This window comes from Accipiter gentilis, chromosome 21, assembly GCF_929443795.1.
Source record: "Accipiter gentilis chromosome 21, bAccGen1.1, whole genome shotgun sequence".
Classification (NCBI taxonomy): Eukaryota; Metazoa; Chordata; class Aves; order Accipitriformes; family Accipitridae; genus Astur; species Astur gentilis.
The window spans coordinates 3,900,940-3,925,342 of NC_064900.1; the positions used below are offsets into that span (position 1 = coordinate 3,900,940).

Below are 24,403 nucleotides of genomic sequence, written 5' to 3' on the forward strand. Positions count from 1 at the left end.
CCCCCCACTGCCCCTTTTGGGGGGCTCCAGAAGGAGCCTGCCAGCACAGGCTCCTGGCACAGAAAAGTCCCCCAGGGAGGAAGATGATTATACCGAGAAAAGTGGCCACGGCCCCCATTTGATGGGATCTGTGGGGAGGAAGATGAGGAAAAGGGGACCAGAGTGGAGAAGGGACTGCCAGCTGGGAGGGGGCTGGGACAAGGTGGCAGAGAGAAGAGTCACCTCTGTCACAGGCATTCCCTGGCTCCAACACGAAGGGGCCTGGCTCCATCCAGCCTCTCGTGAGCAGAAAAGCCACAGACCCGTAGCCGGCTCGCTCGCCTCATTGTCTGTGTGCCGGAGCGGGGAGGGTGGGGGGCAGAGAGGAGGGACCTGGTGTGGGGGGGAAGACGACACAGACACCCTCTCTGCCCCCCCTGACTCTAGCAGGGCTGTGCTTGCCATGCACCAGGATTGGGGGTGGGAGGGAGATGGGGCAGGGGGACCGTGAAAAATAAATGCACTAGAAAAACAGTCTGACGATTCTCCACACGCTCGGTGTACATGATGCAAATTGATGTTTAAAGCTTATTTATTAGCTTGCATGGGAAATGCCAGCGGTGTTTTTCTAGATCAGTGGGTATCCAATATTTTGGGGGGGGGGGGGGGGGGGGGGAGACGGCAGTGGCGGCGGTGGGAGCGAGTGTGGCTAGAGACTGTATATCCAGAGGCTAGGGTTTATATCATGGGCTGCTCTCGACTGTTATAATTTGTGGCACAGATTCAGCGAGAATCTGATCTGCTGAAAATATTTGGGCTGTGAAAACTCCCACACTGTGACAGATGTCAAGTCCAATTAAGTGACTCGTGTCCAGGTTTCTGTCCAATAGGCTTTCCCATTAAATATCAATTTAAAAGGGAAAAAATGCCGTCCCCTTTTCTCCGAGCCTTTATCTCTTCCGACCATCTCTAGGCTAAACCCTTTGGTACCGGGGAGAGGATCCGCACGCATCTCCGCTCTGTCTGTCTGTCTGTCTCGCCCCTGCCACCTTCCGCTCCCCTCTTTGGCTTCTTTGCCTCTCCGGGAGGGGTGGGCGGAGGAACTGCACTTTCTTTTTGTGCGTGTGAGCGTACCTTTTCCTGCACCGACGTTCTCTCTCGCAGCCGCACCGAACCCGCGCCGAGATTTTTCCTTTATTTTGTTTTGTTTTTCTTTTCAGCGTTCGCATTTCTTTCTTTATTCTCACTCCAGAGATGCAGGAGGAGTTAGGAAGCTCAGGGACGGACGGGGGTTTCGTTTATCCTTTTTTCTCCCCTCCTCGCCAGCTCTTGAAGGACCAGAAGAAAAACTAAACCAAACATTTTATTCTCCGACGGCGTCTCCCCCTCCTGCCCCTCTCCGCCGGACCGGTGAATTAACAAAACCGCACGTTACACCACCACTACCCCCTCCTTCCAAAAAAAAAAAAAAAAAAAAAAAAAAACCAACAAAAAAAAAAGAGAAGAAAGAAAGGAGGGAGCCACGCATTGTTACCCCGGGCCGCGGCGGAACAAAGCCGGCAGCTCCGCGCCGGGCTCCGCGCAACGCGCAGCGGGCTTCGGGCTCCGCGCCCCGGGCTCCGCGCCCGGCCCGGCCCGGGAACGGCGGCGGCGGGGGCGGGCGGAGGTTCCGCGGGGAAGGAGAAGCCGAAGGGGCGGGGGAGAGGGAATAATCCCGGCTGCTGCTATCGCCGCATCCCTTTTGTTATTTATCGCGATCGGGGAAGAGGAGGAAGAAGAGCGGGGGAGACGGCAATTTCCACCCCCCTAACCCCCCCCCCCCCCAAAAAAAAACCACCCCACAACCAACCCCGACTGGCAGCAGCTGCCGGTGCGTTGCAGCCCGCTGCCCCGAATTAACGGGCGGAGGCAGACTTTGATGGGGGAAAAGCTTTTTTTCTCCCTGATGCATCGTAAGTAACTTAAGTTGTTATTTATACTCCGCAAACAAACACGGCGATAACATCTCCCATCTCTGGAGCGCTGGAGGCCGCGGCGAGGGATGAGATCTGCCTTTCCCCATCCGAGCAGGACACTTTTCCGCTCGTAATTCATTTGATTTGATTTTGATTTTTTAATTTTTCCATGCTCCGTTTCCGGAGGGCCATTTGAACTGTAAAGGAATCGCCGAGGGGGCGAGGGGACCTGGAGAGAGAGGCTGTCCAAACGACTCCGCCGAGGTAAGCAGCCTTAACAATATATCCCTTTTCCAGGTAGCACGGGCATGGGTTTACTGAAACGGAAAAAAAAAAAAAAAAAAAATAGAAAGAAAGAAAGAAAAAAAAAAAAGCAGCCTCTTTCCGGCTCAGCTCTCCAAAACCCACCGTATGGATAAACCCAGACCAAACGGCAAAATTCAACACACACCGCAGAGAAACCTTTTAGCAACTTTCTCCAGGAACCACCTCTGTCATTGCCCGTTTTTCCTACAACCGCCCTGCAAATCCTCCCTCTATCAGTGTGCTTTCGCACAAACCCCCTCGCTTAGATCTCAGTTGAAAGGTGATTTTAAACCTTTCCTATTTATTTTATTATTTTTTTATTGTTATTATTTTTTTTTTCCAAGAGATCGCCAATACCACACCTGCGCGTTGGCCGGGTTTATTCCCTACCCCTGCCTTCTGGGCCTGCCTGATTAACGCTGCTTATTAAAAATAGACGAGGAAGCGTTTCCGATGGCCCTGGCAAGCAGCGGCCCTCTCCCAGGGAAGCAAGGGCTCTTCTCTCCCCCTCCCCAGGCCTTTCCCCCTCCGCAGCCCAGGAAGCTCCGAGCCCCGTGGGGGGAGGCTTGGCTCTAGCCCTGCCTGGGAAGTATTCCTCCTGCCCGTCGTTTAATCTCTCATCATTATTTATTATTATATTTCTTATCTTTATTATTATCATTATTTTATTTTTTATTGTTATTCCTTTGAATTTCTTTTTTCCCAACCGGCTCGGAGACCCCAGGGGGACTTTGCCTGGAAACTTTCCGTGGAAATACTCGGCAATCTGAATTCGGGGGAAAGGGAGGCCGTTTTTCGATCGCGATGCTCCCTCCTCCCTCAGGCTCGCTCCCCACCTCGCTCGACACCCCAGCCGTACACACACACCCCCCCACACACTCCCCCACATTTGTGTCCAAGGTTATTCACTAGTTGCCTGATGTATTGTTTTATTACATGCCGGCATGTCCACGGACGCGCTTGGATTTGTATTGCTGTCTACATGACAGATGGTGCTCTGTGAGGCCGCAAGAAGATACGATTCAATTTTCTTTTGAAAGGCACGTCCGCATTTATTTATTTATTTAGCCTTTCTTCCACCCACCCACCCCTAACACCCCCCCCCCCCTCCTTTTTCGCGCAGGGAGGGGAGAGGAGGGAAAATTTAAAGGAATGGAAAAGTTCGGCCGCTGCTATGGGGGTTTGTTTCTTTTTGAATCCTACGCTTAAAAAACCACGGAGACTCTCCGAACATCCCCAACTGATCGCTGACAAATCGCTACCCGCACAATTAGCAGCAGGAAAGAAAAAAAACAAATTAAAAAAAAAAAAAACAAAACAAAATAGGAAAAAAGAAGGAGAGCAGAGAAAAGAGCAGGGGGAGAGCCCAGCAGATACATCAGATCCCGTAGTTTGGATTGGGGAAATAAATTTCCCCACTGGCCTTGCTGTGCTTGGGAAGCCTTGAGCTATATGTTTAAAAGCATCATGTCTGTAGCCCGGATCCCGTAGAGCGTTACCGAAAGAGAAATGGTTAAGCAGAGATTGGCAGGGCAAGAAATACGGTATTAAAACTGAGGGGGACCCCCCCCCCCCCCCCCCCGCCGAGCCGCTGGATATTAGCTTGTTTGGAAAGAAAATATATTCTTTTATTGCTTCCTGGGCCTGTTCCTACACCCAAGCAAGCCCGGGGAATAACGGGGGGAAGTCTCTTCCGCCAAACGCTCCAAACGGGACGGTAACCGGCCAGTGCCGGGGCATCGTTTACCCCCGGCGGGGCTCTCTCCCCCCTTCCTTAGCCCTCCCTGAAGGAGCAGCCGCCCGCCCGGCTCTCCCGCCGCCCCGGCCCGGGGGGAGCGGGGCTGCGGCGTGGACGGAGCGCGGGGACCGGCATGTCCCCGTGTCCCTGCCCGTGTCCCTGCCTTGCCCCCTTTAACACCCCCCCCCCCCCCCAGCCCGCTCTCTGACCCGCTCTCTCTCCTTCTCTATCCCGGGAAGGCTCCTCCGCCCCCCTCCAAGATGATGCTTAGCCCGGACCAAGCAGCCGACTCCGACCACCCCTCCTCGGCCCCCTCCGACCCGGAGTCCCTGGGCGGTGCGGACGCCCAGGCTCTCAGCTGCTGCGTCTCCGATCCGGAGCCGGCGGAGGGAGGCGGCGGCGGCGGCGGCGGCGGCGGCGGCGGCGGGGAGGGCCGGGGCGGCGGCGGCGGCGGCGGCGGCGGCGGTGGAGGCGGCGGCGGCGGCGGCGGCGGGGAGGTACGGGGAGGGGGGGGCCGTCCCGGTCTGCACCCGCCGCCGTTAAGCCGGGAAGAGAAACGAAGGAGGAGACGAGCCACGGCCAAGTATCGTTCAGCCCACGCCACGCGGGAACGGATCCGCGTGGAGGCCTTCAACCTGGCCTTCGCCGAGCTGCGCAAGCTGCTGCCCACCCTGCCCCCGGACAAGAAGCTCTCCAAGATCGAGATCCTGCGCCTCGCCATCTGCTACATCTCCTATCTCAACCACGTCCTGGACGTGTAGACCACCCCCCACCCCCCCCACCTCCACCAGACCGCCCCGGCGGACCCCTTCCCCCCCCCCCCCCCCACCGGAGCTCCGGTCCCCGTCGTCGGGGCTCCGTCTGTCCGGCCGGCCGCCCCGGGTCCGGCCCCGGCGGGCAGCGGCTTCCCCCGGGGCGGGAGGGAGTGGGGGGGGGGGATGGATGGTGGTGGTGGGGGGGGGTGTCCCCGCCGTCCTGGTCTCTGTCCCGCGTGTACCGTCCCCCCCCACCACCCCGGGGGCTGTCCCGCACGGTGACGGTGCGGCCGGCCGGGAGCCCGTTTTTTCGAAGAGAAGTGTAAAACCGGATTGTTTCTTCAGGCTGTCAAGTGCCCCTTTATATATATCCAAAAACATCTACTTGTGACCTTAAACGTGTGACCCATGGGTGCAGTTAAAAATAACTATTTTTTATTTATGGTAGAAGGAGTTGACAATTTATTTTTTTCAAGATTTATTTATTTTTCAGAGTGGTGGCAATTTTACTTTGGATACTTTGTGCCAATTGGTTTCTATAGTCGGGTGTTTACACTTTCTCCTGTGGAATATTACGTTTAACTTTATGAGTGTTCGTTGGGATCAATACAGTGTTCCTTTGCCTTCTTTTTAATTTATTTTTTTCCCCTCCAATTATATTGCACTTGTGTACCACAAACCTCCCCTTCCTCCCTGTTTATAACTATATATTTTATATATATCAAGGCATTTGTTCTTGACCCTTTTTCTTTCTTTTCTCGTGTGGGATCGACAACCACTAGCACTTAACTAGGAGAGTTTTTTTAAAACTTGTTGTTATTCTGATCTATAGTTATGTCTGAAAAGTACTTTGCAAATCGTTTATAAGGGAAGTAGTTTCTTTGTGGGTGTATATGTGCGTGTGTGTATACATGCATGTGTGTGGGAGTGAGCGTGGGCGTGTATGTGTGTGGTATATTTTTAGGAAAGGACCTTTTTCCTAAAAAAAAAAAAAAAAAAAAAGAAAGAAAAGTAAATCCAGGACTGCTTTCCTTTGTGACAACCAAAAAAATTCTATAACCTGAAAATGTTTCATGTTCTTTGCTGTGAATCTCTTAAAACAAGAAGCGCATTTTAGGGACGAAAGAGAAAAAGAAAAAAAACACATCTGCTATCCAAAGATTTTAGTCTTTTTCAGGGTTTTTTTGTGTGTCTCTGTTGCTTTATATAATGCAATATTTTGTAGTGAAAATAGATAAATCTGGTTTCTATCTGATGCATTTTTCATATCTCTCATGAATGGTGAGCTGTTTTGCATATAAATAAAAGTATGAAATAAAAGCTGTTTTTTCCTAATTATTTTTCCCTGTTGGTCTTTCTGTAAGATGGAGATGCGATGCCCTTATGAATAAGGATTGCAAAGGCTTCTTGAGTCCTGCGTGGGAAAGCTTCAACAGGTTACCTGCCTCTTCCTAGGGAGGCTCAGACTGCAGTCCCTGCACCGCAGCTCCCCTGCTCCAGCTGCTCTCTCTCAAATGCAGAGGGAGCACGGGACCGTTACTGCCACTTTCTCCCGGTCACATCACGACTGGCATCTGGTCGCACGTTTCAAAGTTCGGGCTGTAAAATCAAATCTGGTGCTTGCAAACACCTGTTTTGCCACATTGCTCTTCGATATGTCCGACCAAAATGTACGTGTTTCGTCCTGCCTGAGTGCACTGGATTTTCTTTCTCTGGTTTTAATTCAGTTTTGAGCCCTCTCTGGCCAGGTCAACTTCTACCGAAACCAAGTAAAAATCTTGGGCCCTTTCCCTGTTTTTGAAAACCTCAGCCATGTATAAGGAGTACGGCTGCCTCACTGCCAGAGCTTGCCATTTGAAGCGCGGCACAGATCAAGACTCAAGAACAGACAGGTTATTACCTGAGTAACGTGAGGCGTCTGTGCCATCCCATTCATTAAATCCTTTTCCTGTTTACCGCAAGGGGTTAATTTTACCTATAATTTGAATATCGCCATTGACTCGGGTGGCTGCCTCGTCCATTGTTACTTGCTGGAGAGATAAAACCCTTCCCCCCCTCCCATTTTTATGGCTGACACTTTGCACAGTGGTTTAATTAAGTGTGGGCTTGACCAGCTGAAAAGCTCCATGCAGAAAACCTGTCAGAGAGGCTGTTAATTCCACTTTCTACCAATGCACGCTTCCCATGTCCCAAGGGAGCATCTGCAGGTTTGGTAGTTTGATGCACAGTTTTCAAATCCTGCATCTTTCGGGGCTGAAATAACTCCACCAACTTTGGAACTGGTTTTCTTTGGGACAGAGGCTTGTTTCTTAGGTTCTGTCAACACCTGGACACTGGGTCGACTTTGATGCTAATTGCCTGAGTGATATTATAAATCCTGTAATTCAGCAAGCCTTCATGCTACCAACATGCGGGAGGACTTAGTTAATAAAAAGATTAACATGTTGTTTCCTTCTTGAGCGTGGGAATGCACATTTTAGGGAAGAGAGTGCCCTGCATTACCTTACTGTAAAGTACGGTGGCTGCAGTCACTGGCGGTTGACTGAAGCACATGGGCTGTGGGACAAGGAGGTGTGAACCCAGCATCCCCCCCTGGCCACACTCCCCCCATCTGGGGGTCACGCAAACACATCAGGTCACAGGCTGAGACGCTCAAGCTAGGTCCACGCAGTGAAGATGCTGTGGACCGAGCAGCCGTCATTCACCCAGGGTCTCGAGTTCCCAGCCACAGGATCGTGTGCCCAAGCAATGAGGCAGCAAGCCCCCTGTGTTGTGAGCACAGGAGAGCATAGGGTGGAGATGTGTGGGAAAAGCCCAAGTTTGGAAGCAAGAATATCCTCCGGGTCATCCCCTTCCCTTCATCCCCTGAGAGAACAGAGAGCCTGGTCGCACTCAGAGAGAAGGCAGGAAGGGCTTTGGTTTTGGTGGTATCCACAGGATCAAGTCTCAAGTTTAACCTGCAGAAGGGTCAGGGCATTTGACCTGAAGATACGTCCTTTTCTTCCAGAGATTTATCTGATGGAAGAAATTGCTTGTCCCTACAAGTCCTGTCTCACCTCCATCCGCTCACCACCTTGCTTATATCCTCTCACCTCCATATCATCATCCCAACCACTTCTATTTTTCCTGCTGGCACCAAGAAAGAAACTCATTCTCATCTAGCAGTTGTTGACTGTTAAAATGTAGGTTTTGCTCCCCCATTCCACCCCTTTTTTTATTCTTAAGAAAGATCCATGTAGTATGTACAAGCTACAAGGCCAAGGCAATAAAAAGGCTGCATGGCTAAGTGCTCAAAAGTCTGGATTTATGACGAACGGGTAAACAACTTTAACTCCACCTCATTGCAAGTCTGCGTTAGATAGCAATAAAGTCTAATTATATAATCAAAGTTACTTTGCCTACGTCTATGTTCCCTCAGCGATACAGGAACGAATGACCTTGAATGACAATATTATAGGAAGAACGGGGTAGAACTGCTCAATGGAAGTTTGTATCACACGTGGCCAATCCAGCAATTGGCAGGGAAGAAATGCAGAGTTAATATTACCTGTTTTTTTTAGGGACTAAAGTTAAGATTAAAGCTACGTTCGGATACGCTTCTTTCACATTTAAAGAGGAGGTCATCCTACAAACCATGAAAGAAAGCGTACTCAAAGACAAAGAAGGCAGAGCACTACCTCTGGACCTTTAGCTGAGGCTAAAAGAGGTGCTTTAAGCCTGACTCAATCCAACATATAAAACATTGCATGGAAACCTCCAGCATTCACAGAGGGGAAGTACTTCCACTGATCTAGATAGATCTCGATAGATCTAGAATAACCCAGTACAAGGGATATCCAGTGCACCCTTAGCATAAGGTGGTAACACCTATTAAGACACATTGGCAGACCTATATGGACTTAGATGGACATGGGGCGCAATATGCATTCCCATCGGTATCATTAGGAAACACTGCACCTAACCCATTCGTCTGAACCCTGGAAACAGATCCTGCCCCATTACAGTGAACGAGGACAGACAGCAAGCCAAAAGTAACTCCTACAAATAAACGTACTGATTTCCACGGGACTGTACAGCTAAGGGGAAACTGTTTCTGTAAGTATCATGTACTTTCCTAAGAAATTAAAGGATCTAGAGCACAAAATATTCCAAAATATAGACTTGCATTTATGCTGCTATTAGATATGCGTATACAAAAGGAAGGATTTCTAGACATAGACCATCACTCACCAGCAAAGTGCATGGTACGTGTGCATTCAGGATCACACTACTCACAGGGCACAAAGTAGTGTCTTATTGCTTGTGTTAAAAAGTGGGTGAGCAAGGTAGGGTGTTACCACTGATACTTACAGCAGAGAAATTCTGAGGGTCTTGGATGTGATTTGACATCTTTGCTGTATTTCTAGCAAAGAGAGTCTGTGTATGAGAGAGAGAGAGAGAGATGGGGGAGTGGGGAGCTGAAGAGGATGCTGTATATGAAATTCAACAAAGAAATGGATCTTTTCCATTATACAGCCATGAAGAAATACCAGTGACATTCTATCTATCTATTCACATATCTATCCATCTAGCTATCCTGTAACCCAATTAACCCAGTCCTTTTAGGGTGAATAAATGTGTTCTAATATCACCCATTATTTTTCAGTACTCTCAGTTTATTCTCCAGGGTGGGACAGATCAATAACCACAATAGCAACTGACCCAAAAGGAAAAGGCAATCTCCTGGCACTTCTTATTTATTTCTTCAGAGGCGATTTTGTTTTTCCTGCCTCTTCCCCTGGTGACGGATTTTGCCTTCCCTGCCCAGAATGGCCGTGTTGTTTTATCCTGGGCTCTATTTGCATGTGGGCTTCAGATTCGTCTTTGGCTCCTTGCACGGTTTGGGATGAGACCCTCCTGTCCCCAGAGAGGGGGGCAGGTGTTGCTCCAGTCGAGCGAATGGAACCAAATTACAGGACCGTCTGTTGCCTCCTCTGGGAGCCGGCGGAGGGAGGGGAAGAAGGGGAGGGGAGCAGAATGCCGTATGACAGAAAAGAAAAGCAGAACATCATACTGATGCCGATAAGAGCTTGAAAACATGAGTCACCCCAGCCCACAGCCCCACCCAAAACCAGGCAGCAGCCACCTGAAAGAGAAATGTCAGGAGCAGAGACAGAAATAAATTGAGTCACTGGGCTGGAATAACTCAGGCTTAAAAGGAAAGAGAGCTCAGACCCCCGTTCACTTTCAGAAACACAAGCATAGGCACAAAGTTGGACTAGCTAACGCCGCTTTTTTCCCAGCTCCCTGCTGAGCGCTTTGATGGCCACTCCTCTGTCCCTCCAGAGCAGGCTCCTCTGCCCACCACCGCTCTCCACCAGCTCCTCGCAGCCCAGCTCTGCAAGCAGCCCCTTGCTTCCCCTCCTGCCTCCCCTCCTTCCAGCCCCTCGCTCCTCCTGGCCTCTCCACAGCCCTTCAAGGTCCCTGAGAGTTGCACGACTGCACAGAGGTCCTGCTCCTCCACCACCACCAGCAGCCCACGCCCTGTGGTGCAGCCTGTCCTTGCTGCCGCGGGGAGCTGCTTGGTGCTCCAGCACAGGGACAGAGTGACGGGGCTGGTCTCTCGCTTCCTCTCTAATCCATGCAGACTTTTACCTGATCGGCCTGAGAGAGCAGGTAATGTTACAGAAGTTACACTCTCCTCGCACCCACCCAGCTGCTTCAGGCATTCTTAGCAATTTAATACAACTCCTCGCCTTGTTTTCGGTGCTTTTTCCTCCCAAGATCTCCTACAGACACACACATACACACACACACATATTTGTGTGTGCAATGATAGCTCGTGGAGCATCAGGGCACAGAGTCACTTGGAAAGCAACAAATGACAGTTGTTCTGCTGTTCCTCATTGAAACATGAAGATGATCAGAGAAGAGAAAGTTGGTCTGGAGAGAATTCAGAAGAGACCTGGCAGAAGGCATGAAACAAGGTGTCATTAGAAGGGCTTAAATCAAAGCAAAAGCAGTGCAGGTTGAAAGAAACGAAGGCAGAAGAAGCCACGTCACATAGGTGGAGGGGCCACATCAATCAGACTGGGCATAACATGAAGGGTTTTGCATGAGGGTGGTGGGATGTACATGTGAACCTGGGGCATATGCAGATGGAGCAATGAGAAAAAAAGCACACAAAAAGGCAGGCAGCAAACATGGGAAAAGATGGCAGCAGAAAGTGTAAGGAAGGAGAAGGATATGAGTGGCTGGGTAGAGCTGCTAGTATGGGTGGATGGGGAGAAGATATTTCGGCCAGCCAGAAGTAGCAGCTTGCTCGGGGTGTTAGAAGCGAGTTCAGTCCAGGAACAGACAGACACCAGACAGGGAGGGAACTGGAAGGAGTCGTTAATTAGACATTCAAGACTACGGAGGAGAAATCACCACAGCTTTAGTCACGGCCAGAAGGATGGACTGGCACAGTAACATTTTTTCAAGGACCAAAAGGCAAGGGGTTTGTCATATAACATCCATCCTCCAGAGAAGTCCTATGCCTTTCTCCTTGCTCAAAACTGTTCTGTGCATGGAAGAGGCAGAAAGATTTGCAAACCCCAGGGCTAAAGCTCAGTACAGGCTCACAGACAAGATAAATGCAAAGAAAGAAAGAAAAGACATGCAGAGCAGAGCAGGAGGCAGCAGAATTCGACTGTGTGCAGACACAACATTCAAAGACTGCTCTTTCCCACATCTCAGACTCCATATTCCCAACATCAAGGGTCTTCTGCCCATTTAAGCAATTTCAAGATTTAAGATGGGCTTCAAGACTTTCCCAGAAATGACCCCTATAGGACAGAGCCACAAACCTGTATTGGACTTTTGTTATTCCAGATAATAAAGAGAAGGACTGAACATGAAAAATTGCAGAAGGACTGTGCAAGACTGATAAAATAGCACAAGAAATTCAATCTAAATAAAGTGATAAGGTGATACATGCAGGAAAGAACATTTCTAACTCATATATAACTGATAGGTCCTGAGCCAACCATAGAAGCAAGATCTTGTAGTTATGATATATTGTTTCATGATAACATCAGCTTGGTTCTTGCTGGCATGGAAAAAGAAAATGAAATGTTAGATATTATCATTGTAGAGAGAATAGAACAGGCAGAGAACAAGACAGAGAGCATCATTATGCCATTGCATAAAACCAAAGTAAGTCTGCATCCTGAATACCATGTGCAGCTCTGGTCCTCCAGTATTTCAGTAAGAATACAGTAAAAGTCCACAAGCATCTGAGAATGGCAGCAAGGATAACCCACAGCATGGAGTAGCTTCCGTACAAGAAAAAACTAAGTGAAAAGGACTGAGTCAGTGGTGATTTTACAGAAAGACTTTTTATACCAGTTAAGGAGATGGTGGAAAGGGATCAGTTGTTCCCTGTCTCTTCCAATATAATTTGATAGCAGGAGGCATCAAATGAAACTGTCAGCTGCCAGGTTCCAAACAAACAAAAGGAGGTGTCTCGTCACAGCACGTGCAGTAAAGCTGTGGAGCTCCTTTCTTGGGACTTTGCGAAAGCAAAAAATGTTACAGAAGTTCAAGGACAGAAGCTCATGGAAGCAAAATCTGCTGAGCATTTTTAAACATGTAGTAGTTGCCTCCAACTCAGGCTCTTCTCAAGCCACAAACGGCTGAAGGCCAGCAGACTTCTAGCAGGAAGCATCATATATACCTCCATTATTGTGATATTCCCCAGGCATCTGGTTTTGGCCCCCACTTGACCTGGGATGCTCAGCTAGATGGATGTTCAGTCTGGCTTAGTGCAACTGCTCTTACTGACATCTTTATGATCTGAAGGAAACGGATCTTTGACAGACACCAACTTCTTTCAAGTCTCAGTCTCTCTGACCCGAACACGAAAGCTCTCTGTATGGTGAGTCCCCAGTGGGCCAATGTGACAAGATGAATATGATCTTTTAGGTAGGGAGGGAGGAGGATTTGTTCCCTGGGGCAATAAGCAAAACAAATGTGGTTTTCCTGAAAGCCAAAGAGTTGTAGTTTGATGTCAGACACTTAAAGGTAAACCTACAGCAGTTCCACTGATCTCAACGGAGTTTCTTATGATTGTCATCAGAGTAACAATCCTAAGAAAGATCCTGAAGATAATCATGGTACTGTAGGATGGTCAAATGCAGGATGGGGTCCTGCCTTGAATTTGGTCCCAATCTTCCTGTCCTGACAATTTTTCAGTCCTTACTTGGACAGGACTACCTTCTGAACAGGTAGGTCCTATTAGTCAGGTCACAAGTTTTTACCTTGCTTGAATTGCCCCAAGCAAACCTAAGCTCAGGAGACCTTAAATAAAACTAATCTAGCAAAGTGTTTAAAAGAAGACAGGACTGATGAGGCTTGAGAGTTTAGATTCAGCCATCCTGGTTATCAAAACCTACAAAAATTTCACATACTTTAGATTCAAGATGCAGAAAGGAGAAAGAAACAAGGAAGAGGAAAGGAAGGGGAGGTTAAAATGGTGACATGGAGGAGTGAGAACAGGAGAGTACATGAACTATGGGGGGAATGGTTGATCACCTAAGCTTATCCCATTGGGGGTTCTTAGGCATTCAAAGGTGTCTCAGACAGACAAGCAGTCTCAGACACCATATGTAGTTATTCAGACAATCCCAGCACAAACAGACCAGCCTAAATTTTGTTGCCAGAGACCATCTCCAATATGAGCCAGGTCTTGCTGCTCAGCTAGGCATGGAGTCTCCAAAAGTGGTTTGGGGATGCTCATCCCTGATTTCTTGATAGGGAAACAGAACATAAAAAGGATCCAGAGATTTAGAAGTTATCTTTAAAGGCAAAAATCACTTTCCTGTACATAGTCATATGACTGTCTCAAAGTCTACACTCTCTGGTTCAGCCTGTATCAGAGAAAGCATGGCTTTCAAAGAAAGTATCTTAAAAAAACTGCAGAGCAGTCCCCGTGGCTCTCCCAGCCCTGGGCTCCCCACACAAAGCTCATCAATGCCAAAGGATTTCTTGAGAAGAACTACCAGATTTCTTGACCCATGAAGTAGCTTCCACGTACAAAGTAAATCAGTGCAAGACTTCCCTACTCCATTCACCTTGTAACAGTATCCAAGGTTTGAACCTTACTCTGTAAAGGTGAATTTACCTCACTTGACCTTTTCTTGAATCACTCTTAAAGCAGCTCTCAATGGTGGGTTTACAGTGCATGCTTGACCTACACACACTCATAATACCTCTGTATCATTTCAAGACATCCAGGACTCTTGCTACCAAACAACTTGCTTCTCGGTAGCATCCAAAAGGTGAAAGCACTACATGAAACAGCATTTAGAGTACAGATTTACAAGCTCCCAGAGTGCATAGTGTTATGAGGAGCCAAGGCCAGGGTCAAGTCCCATCAGTCGCACAGGGATTTAGCACAAGGTTGCATTGTAGCCAAAGGGTAGAACCCCCTTGTAACCTTTTTAACCATGCAGATGGTGTCAGTAGCCTCTTAAATATTTCCATCAGAAATGTAGGTTCAGGTGAGAGCCAGCACAAAATGAACTACTGAGGCAGATCCTAGTGGGATGAATATTTCAAAGTCTCAGAATTTGAAACCCAAGGGGCATTCATCAGCAATCTATCTCAGAAGTTATGGCCCAAGGACTAAATGCATGGTGAAGCTTGCATATGGCCTAAAACGCAGTCTCTCTAGGGTAGGGTTAAGCCATGCTGGCAGGATGGCACAGAGAAACCTGCATTGCTTGCTAGCATAAACAAGCTGTAATAGCATTCATTGCCTTTCTACTTAGACAAACCGCATTTAATTACCGTGCGTCCAAGTTGCAGTAATCTGGATGCAGATAGATCTGAAGTAAATTGAAAGGAAATGGATTTTACGTGACAATGTAGAAAGGAAAAGCACATTAAGATATAGATGATTAGGTGGATTGGAGGAACCTTGTAAAAGATAATTGCATTGAAAACAATAGCATCTTCAGCAGGGAAATTTCTGTCAAGTGAAAGTTACACCACTGTCACACTCAGAGAATTGTCCACACCAGATTGGCTCCTTCTTACTTTGCATGGTGGCTCCTTGAGTTTCTCTAAGAGTTGCAGCTTCTGGCTTGACTGACACCAGCAAAGCCATTTCTCTGAATCTCTGAATCTCACAGCCAGTCTGGTATTTCTCTGTGTCTCACATCCTCCTGGGAGACAACATATGCTTCTCTTTTCCACCCTTTACGTGTTTAGACTGCAAACGCTCTGTCAGCAGTACAAGGACCTGACCTGCCCAGCGGGAGAATTCGCAGCCTGCCCAGTCCCACCCTGTCTCTGAAGCTGACCAGTCCCACCTAGCTCCATCCCACCATGAGAGGCATATAAACCCTTCGCTAACACAGGTGCTTGCTCACTCCCATGAGGCGACAGCTACTCTGGTATGTGCCTCTGGAGAAACAAGAACTGGCTCTTACTGTTTGAGAGTAGTCACATTGGGATCTAATCACTGTTTCTAACAGTGACATCTGAAGCAGAGAAAGGGAGCTGAGCAGGACTGTGTTTGCCCATCTGTAATCAGTCAGCTTGTTAAGGTATTATTAGATCCATCCACCAAACTAGGAGCTAGCTTTCAAGCAGTCCAACAAACCAGGCTGTTTTGATCCAGAGCTGTGTGTTAGCCTCTGTTTTATTGCTGGCTACTGAGTTATGAGAGCAGAAACTCTCTCTAATTACTGAGTATAAGTAAAAGCCTGCACCCTTCAGCAAGTACTCAGAAGCAAGGAGGTCACCATCATCCACTCCTGGAGTGGATGGTACAGTATGATGAGAGTCTCCATTATGTACTGCACCACAGCTGTTCTTGCCTGCTTGTCCCAAAAGCCAGTTACTGATATGGTTCACCATATAACAGGACATCCCTCCATCACAGAACTTTGAATAAATACCTCCAAAAAGTAGAAATAGCCAGTTAATCTCTGGATTAACTGGTACAACTATGCTGAGATGACAAATGCTGAGCCTCTTTTGTCTTAATGTCTCCTTTGAGAGAGCAGCAGCATGGCTTGTGAGCAGCAGCACGGCTGGTAAGCAGCAGTAAGTCTGCTCACTGTGGTCATGTTACGTCAACAGTCTCATCATGATTCTGCCGTCTGTGTCTGAGGCCCTTCCAAAAAAGTTGGCTGCCTCACTCCAGCTTCATTTTTACTGGTGCTGTGAGAAAGCACTCCTTATTTCTTCATTGTATGCATCTATCTGACAAGTCTATTTGACAATAGTCTTCCATGGTGGTAGGGCTAATCCCATTTGCAACTTTGCTTCCTATCATAAGGATGCATAACAGCACCTCTTGGGTCCCTGAATCACATATTATTTGTCTTATCTTGGCTTTTTGTATGTTAGAGTCCCCAGGGACTCTGATTCCTTGCATTTTTGTCAGGATTTTTTTGTTCTTCAGTTTCCTGTTGACCATGTGACAACCCACACTGTTGTGGTACCACTCTGAACTGTAACAGTGCTGAGCATCCCTCTAAATCTGGGTGTCTTTCTTCAGTAAGTACTTTAGTAGCCAATCCAAGAGATTGAGGATTACAGATATTTTGGTGTCAGGTATACTGCATCCAGGAAAAATTGCTACCATGCTTATGGAATTCTCTTGATTGATGATGGTTAACTGGTTTTGGAATGGGTCCTTTATAACTTTTCAGAATCAGCAGTATTTACGGGATGAGTTTTTGCTTCAGTCTTGTTCACTTCAGCCTCCATAAACCTTAGGCATGGTTGGTGCCCAACACCTCTGATTTCTCATTTTGGGCATCTCATGGTCATTTGCCTGCCTTCCTTTTGGGATAACAGGAAGATCAATAGCACATTCACTGTGCTGTAACCTTGCTGCCATCCTCCTGTTTATCAGAGCCCATGTCTGCTGAGGAGATATCTGTGCTGGGGCCCTGTTGAAGTCCAGGCCTGATACAAATAGCATCTTCCTCAATGTCTACAAGTTTGATTGCTGTCAGTCATACCCTTTATGCTCAATACTGACCAGCCATTCAACCCTTGCTCTATTTTTTCTCCTTGTGGTTTCACACAGACCCATATTTCTGTTCATATTTCATTCGTGGCAATCTTACTGTTTTGATCATGGTAACCCTACTATTTCTGTTACTTATTTCTAGATATTTGACAAGCTTCATCAGCTTCCTTGATGCCAGTGGCCTTCTGATGCCAGCACGAACACCTTTGGCTCTTCTCTTTGATTTTTTTTCAGTTCCTGAATACCTTTGATGTATCCCTTTGAACATATTTTTCTTGCCTACCTGGCTGTGTTAACTTCTCTTTCAGGCACATCATTTCCATCATAAGACATATACAGTTTTGCTTGTTCAGCTGGAAACTCCAGTTTTTTCCAAAGTTGCTCCAAGACACCACTCATGCTATTCTTCTGTTGTCCCCCATATCCAAATATCACATCTGCAGACCTATGTATCTTTATACCACCAGCCTTGCTGCTGTTTTCCTGGGAGGAGGGTAAGATGTGAAACACAGCCTGAATGACAGTTAAAGGACAGGATGTTTCCCAGAAAGGGTGTTGAACACTTGCCAATGAGCACTCTGTTTTTCTAAAGCCTTGTGCTGGAAGCCTGCTAATACAACACATTCAGGTAATATATTTGGGGATTACAAAAAACGTCTCTGATGGCTTGCAGTGAAAAATATTCCCTTTATTTATTTGTTTATTTGTTTCACATTAGGAACTAAAGGAAGAATTTTATGTATTTTACCTGTGACGGCAAATATCTACTTAATTGATTTTTCTCCTTGCTCAGTGACTCCTGATGCTGTATCTATCCAGCTATAGTTTTGGCCATTGGTGAAATGCAAAAGAAACTTTCCTGTGTGTGCCTCTCAGCTGTATTCCTACAATCCGTGCTTCATGTTCTATCTTGTGGTTCCCAGGACCAAAGCAGACCCACATGGTTAAGCACATCGCAAGGAAAACACAGCTCAGGGCTGCACCCGTCTTTGCTGCATAGGGATGGGTCATGCAGTGGTCATGCATGTCAAGGATGGACAGACAGTTTGGCTGTTAAACTCTGACAACACTCTGTTGGGCAAGTGCAAATGAGATTTACTCTGGTTTTCTTTGGAGGCTCACAATCTGGCTAAACTGGGACAGTTTTTCAGGATATGACAGAAGTCATATCCCCCACAGTGGAAGCCCTTTCAAGCCAAATGTCTAGTCTCTGCTCCACAGAAGCTTTAGAGCTTCTCAAAGAAAGACAGTGCGAGTCAATTTTAAACTACAGATGCATCTGTTTCTTTTTCTCTAGCCTCATTCCGGGAAACTGCTTTTGAACTGCTTCAGATTAAACTCAGCTCCCCCAATCCAAACCACCAGAGACATCCACCATGGCAGATCTCAACCTCAAGGGTCACATTTGGCTAGGTTATAAGACATTGGGAACAGATTCTTATAATGTAACTAGCCTTGTAGAAAGCGTTGTCAAAACCTGCGTTTTCTTGTTTTCTACAAAAAGCTATTGCAGAAAGCAAATAGAGGAGCTGGAAGCAACCACCTATTGATCTGTACCTATCTGCAACACTAAGGGCCCTATTTCTGCCACATTCATTTTTCTGTCTTTTCAGTAAACCAGCTACTACCGTGATCCCTTCTCCTTTCAACCTCTGCATACACCCACTGGCACGTTAATCCCTAGAAATCAGCTCTTGCGGTTGCTTGATGGATGAATTCAGCAGAGGCACGTCCTGCTAATATATCAATAGTGTGCTGTTAGGCCAGGCTCAAGGGGTCTGCTTTCGAGTGATTGGCAAGAGAGAGGCCATAGAGTGCACTCTACCTGTGAGATGGATCCCCTGGGATAAGAGGTGTAGAGAGGAGAGAGGATGTGCTGCTCATGCAAATTTTCTACATTAGATTAGCCCCCGGCATTGATGCACAGAAGCAGGTTGCTCCCAATTGCTAGGATTCAAAAGGCAAGGGACACAAAGAAGCAGTGCTGTCCGGTCCTATGATCCCCATACCTTGTTTAAACCTGCCGTGGAGAAGAATAACTGATGACTGCTGGAACCTGGAACAACTCCTGTCTGAAATGAGCATGTACTTGCCTGGCTTGGAGTGGTAGATGCCAACCAAGGGAGGATTTCATCCATAAGGAAACAGCTCCACCTGTGTGATTGAAACGAGATATGAGACACTTAGATTTCTAAAGCTTACATGAGCATAACCACTGCTTGTACTCATTGCTTTTTAAGTGTCTTTATTTGCATTTCTGTTGGCGACAACAGGTCAGCTTCAGCTTGTTCACTGTTTTTGATCTGTTTCTTTTTTCTGGCTCCCTCTCTTTGAGCCAGTGGGAGTCAGGCACCCCGGAGTTAGGCACCTGCATGCACATCAATAAACTTGCTGGATTGGTAGGGGATGATGGACACATTCAGTAGGATCTGTTGTGTGCCGCTTCTGAAAACAAGGCAGAGCTAGAAATCTCACTTGAAATTATTGTTTCTGAAAATCTTGGCCAGGACCAGTTCTTGTGTTTTGCACGTCTCTCTCTGCTCCTCCCCAAAACTGATGCTATTACTTTGCTGTGTTTATTGCAACCTGGGTGCAATCAATTCTCATGGTGAATATCCCTTTAACAGTCCTACACTGATTACTCATGTGCTACCTGCTCAATGGAAAAGAGTCAGTGAATCTCATTTCTTCACTTGCCAAAGATTCCCCTGCCTCCCCTTCCATCACTATATTTCTGGAAGCTCTTTTCCTCCTTTTTATTTTAGTCCTGGGTGTCCCCTGAGCTCGGTGATTGCATTTAAAACAGACACAACGACATTATGAAGCATTAAACTAATGGCATTTGAGACCATTTTTCTCCCGTAAACCATTACGACGTCCCTGGAACGGCTGGCAGAGGGCTGAGCACCAGTGCCGCCATCCAGGGCTGCATCCCTCTCTGCCGCTCGGCACCCGCTTTGGGATTCGAGGTGCCATCTCTTGTGCTGCTCTCGCTGTAACAGTCCCCGAGAAAGCTGTTTTGATCTTCAGATGAGTTGTTTGGCACGACCATAATGACAAATACGTGAATGGGGGGTTAACCATGAATTGCAAAGTACCCATCAAATCCCCAAGGTGGAGAGGAATATATCTTCCTTCACACCCTTTTGATGTATAGTTAATTACACGAATCTGGAACTGTTACCATGTGCAAACACAGTGAAAATTGACTTTCTAAGCCATCCCTGGCCCCTCTGCATATGTCGCTCGCTCCAGCCCAGTACCGTGCTCTGTCTGTACACACACAAATATATAATCAGTGCGGTTTTAGACTCTTTTTTGACAATCCAGCTTTATAAAACGTTAGAGGGATAGAATGAAATGTAGTATCCTTCAGGCCTGATGCAGCTTTTTTAAAAAGAAGAGAAAAAAAACTTATTTTATATTGGTTGTTCTTTCTCTTGCCTGAATAAAAGCTTTAGCACAGCTTGAAAGGGTTGCATGTGCTGAAATGTAGCCCAAGGATATGTGTTATTATCCATCCCCTCTTGACCAGCAGGGTCTCGGCTCTCTCTCCCTTTCAGCCTTTTGTTTGAACAGATGGGATTGGGGAACGAAGGGAAAGAAAGGCAGTCTGTTCTCATTAACGCTCCCAGTACACAAACACAAACCTGAGCACAGGGGACCTACAGAACAGGACTGATTCCACTCCATACACATCCACTGAGACCATATGTACCCACACACAAAGGCAGACAGAAGACCCACATCGAGCCAGCTACTAGGCATTTACCAAGGATGACTCCTCACCAACTAATTAAAAATATTATTTTTTTTTCAAAAGCCCTCATAGGTCATTTCCTTTTTATCCAGCTGCACAATTTAAAATATAACCTTCAACTGATGTGGTGTTGAGGCTGTTTTAAAAGAAAGATTGTCATCAAGTCAGCCTAAAAGCTGAGCTGGGAGCATTTGGTGTGTCTTGGTCTGATGTGAGCTATGTGAAGAGGTTTCAGGCTGAACCTGCCAGCCCAGGGATGACATTCATCCAGCCCAGCCTCCTGGCAAGGGCCAAGGCTGCTTCTTCTGGAAAAGAAGCTCAAAAACCTGCTCTCGGCCATGATGTCCATTGAGAACATCACCTCACAAACTCTGCGGCTAGGGTAGGCTGTAACACTTCAAAGCTGAATTCTTCTGTTTCCATCACGGCTCTTGCATACTTGTCCATATTTAGTGATAGAACTCTCGGAATCACTATTTAAACGAATATTTGATGCTTTTTTTTGAATGGTTGTTGGTCTCAGTGATGTCCTGTGGCAATGAATGCCTGCATGGGCAGCATGTGGGGCAACATCTCCTTCTAGCAAAGCTTGACTCCTCACTTTGGAGAAGGAGAAGCTGCTCCAAGCTCTGTAGCCTGGTGGCTCATCACCTCGTGGCAGCTGAGCAGAGGTGACCACCCACAGCCTGTGACAAACCCAAAGCCACTTGAACTAGCTTGCGAAGACGGGGAGGTGAGGTGGGTTTCTCAGCACCCCACGCATCCATCATGTGTGCAGGGCACGCACAGATGGCTACTGCAGCACAGCTGGCACATGGCAACTCATTAAGCCACATGCCGGGCTCAGACCATGCTTGGAGCCACGGAAGAGCAGGTCTCTGCCCAAGCACAGTAAGCTCTTCCAGATACAGAGCATCTCCTGCTCCCCTTCCCAGCTGGCAACCCTCACTGCAGCGTGGAAAGGGTTTTTGGGCAACTCAGGTCTCGCTGCCTCCTCCTTGGTCAGCTCTGGCTCCGTTTGTGTTCACCTGCCCTCCCCAGGTCTAACTGGGTCAGGCCTGAAGGGAAGACGTGCCAGACATCTGCAGCTGCTTAACCAGGAGCCCCCAGATCAGAAGCACTACGGGCTCTTGGCGGCTCTGAAACAAGCACCGGCGCAAGCGAGTAGAGTCAGGAAACAATTCCCCAAATAGGGTCCTTGGTTAAAGCCCCTGACTGACCTTTGTATTTGATCATATTTCCCTAGGATCCTCGCTATACCCTAACGAACATCATATCTTTATTTAGCTGTCGGCTAACAAAGTAAGTGAAGCTCGAGAGTGGCTCTCCTCCAGCCGCAGTAGGCTGCAGTGAGCTGGAGACATGGCAGGCTCTTTCCTCAAGTGTATAAGGAAACACCCGTGTATTATGTCCAGCATCAGGTAGATCTATATTTCATTACAGCCCCAGGCATTTGACATGTAGTCTCAAGAAAAGAGAGCTGTCATTTTTTCCCCAGGTATTGCAAGCACAGGGAACGCAGACCAGAAAATGAAGTGGTTCTCCCCGCAGGGCTGTTTGCAGAAAGATCACAGGAGGGCCAAGGCAGAGAAGCATTAGTACCTCTGCTCGCAAGCTCTCACATGCTCTCTGGGCATGCACAGGCAGGTTTCCATAGCCGCACACCTCCTTTGAACACCATCACACAGACACATGCGCTTCAGGTTATTGCCAGCAGACAAGCAGCTGGCAAGGCACCCTCTGCCGACTTTTTCCCGTGCATGGTTGCCCAGTTTCCACAAATAAGAGCAGCAGGGGCAGAGCCCAAATGCAGCCCCCTTGCTACCCAACCACGGACTGGCACAGAGCAAGCTAAAGGCTTACAGGCGGCTCTGCGGGCACTGGGTCCAGGTTGCATGTGAACTATACCATGAAGGTGGAGGCTCCGACGCTACCTCCATGGCACCTCAGGCCCCACTGCTTTTATTAGCTGAAGCACAGCTTGTGTCCTGAAGCAGCATCACTTCAGTGTGGTGCAGAGCACAGTTAATAAACCTTGATGGGCCCGAACAGGCAGCAAGCTGGCCCAGCACAGCACTCCTCGGATCACTGTCAGTGAAGGCAGCACAAGTAGGAGCCAGGGCCAGGACACATCGCTTGGTACAAAGTTCAGGAGAAACCCCTATATCTCTGCAGCACACCTTCCAGTGCTCCCAGCCCAGGACCAATACCTACAGTTAGCAACATTCCTCCTAAGGTCTGCCCACACCTCACAAGCAATGAACATCAGCTTTAATTGCAGAGTACTTTAGGCAGGCAACGGTTAGCAGAAGAGACCAAACCACCAGCCACCAATTTCAGCAGCCTATAAGAACAACATCACTATCTCTAGGCTGACACTTTGCCCATTAGCACATCTGCATGGCACCAGGAAGAGAAAATAGATCCTACTCTTAAAAACCCAGTCAGCCAACCAAGGAACACAGGCCCCCAAGCTTTTCAAAGGAAAACACTCGAAGTTTGGGCTTGGCAAACACAATATGGCTCAGCAGCTTTCACTCTTCCCAGCAAGAAATGGGAATGCTTTCAGCCAGACCATTACAACCTGTTTACAAGAGAAGAAAATAAAAAACCCCAACAATCCAGAAAAAGAAAAACTTAACAGTCAGAAGGGTCAGCTGAAGTCTAGGAGTATCAAGGTTCCTTAGTTTTCCTCTTTTTGGCAGAGGCAATTCTACAAATTCAACTCTTGCTTTCACCCCATACCAGAAAAGCAGCCTGGAATTTGAAGTTTCACATGCTAACAAAAACTCTTTGCAAAGAAATGGCTTTCACATCAATGAAAATATTTTGCTTTACCTTAAAAAAAAGCCTAAGTGACAAGCTGCTTGAAAATGAAATACTGAAACAGAGCATTTCAATAATTTGGAATGTTCCACCTTTACATTACTTATGGAGGGAAAAGTGCCTGTGTACAATCAAAAGGAGCTCACAGTGCAGCTGCAAAGACAGCAAACAGCTTGGGCTGTGAGTCATCCTGCTTCAGTTATGCTGGGTCATAGAAAGATTGGTCAAACTCCTCTCTGTGGGTATTTCCAAAATGTCCCAAAGCTGTAAAGGTAAGCCTGATAGGTATAAAGTGATCTTCTTCCTAGTAGCTATACCTTTTCCCTACGCAGCTCCTACTAGCCAAGCTCGGAAACAGGATGCTGAAAGACAGCTCTTTGGTCCAATAAAGTTGTCATAAAATTGCATATGATGTTTTGCTCCATCATGTACCAGAGAATTTCTTTCAGACCATCTGTGCCTCAGAGTGCAGGATAACGCCGTGCTACCTGAGCCTGCAGTGCCATGGGAGAGATCAGCCTGTGTCAGGCTGTGTTCTGGTGTCACCAGAAAACCACTGCTTGAGCTCCATCCTTTGACACTTGCTTGGGTCAGCAGCTGTCAGCAGCTGGATGCGCTCTACCGTACCCCAGCTCTCACATCTTTTCAGATGCCTGGAACAGAAAACAAACAAATGCGCAGGGTACCACCACCAATGGGGCTCAGGGGGCCAAATCCCAAATGCCAGCTAGCAGTGGGGTGGCCCACCAATGCTAACAGAAGAACTCCTTGGGCCTATATGATCTATCAGTGTAGATATACCTGTTTATACTCAGCTGAAAAGGACCGAGGGATTACAAGTCAAGGCCAAGCAGAGTCTCCTCATTGCAAATAATGCCATCCACATTCTGGACTACATTAGGAGGAAGGTGGCCAGCGGATCAAGAGAAATTATTATCCCAATCTGCTCAGTGCTGGTGAGGCTGTGCCTAGATATTTTGTCCTGTTTGGACCCCCAGTTCCAAAGAGATGTTGAAAAACTTGGAAGCATCAACTGAGACAGTGAGGGGCCTGGAGCATATAGCCTATGAGAAA

The 24,403-nt window shown here is 47.5% G+C and overlaps 1 protein-coding gene across 1 annotated transcript; it reads left to right on the forward strand.

The window, feature by feature from the left end:
- Positions 1-954: 954 nt before the first annotated feature.
- Positions 955-4,767, forward strand: NHLH2 (nescient helix-loop-helix 2). The gene is made up of 3 exons (XM_049824623.1): positions 955-2,198; positions 4,218-4,395; positions 4,450-4,767. Exons 2-3 carry the CDS (start codon positions 4,239-4,241, stop codon positions 4,737-4,739), a joined length of 447 nt encoding a protein of 148 aa, XP_049680580.1. The 5' UTR covers positions 955-2,198; positions 4,218-4,238; the 3' UTR covers positions 4,740-4,767.
- The last annotated feature ends 19,636 nt before the right edge of the window (positions 4,768-24,403 follow it).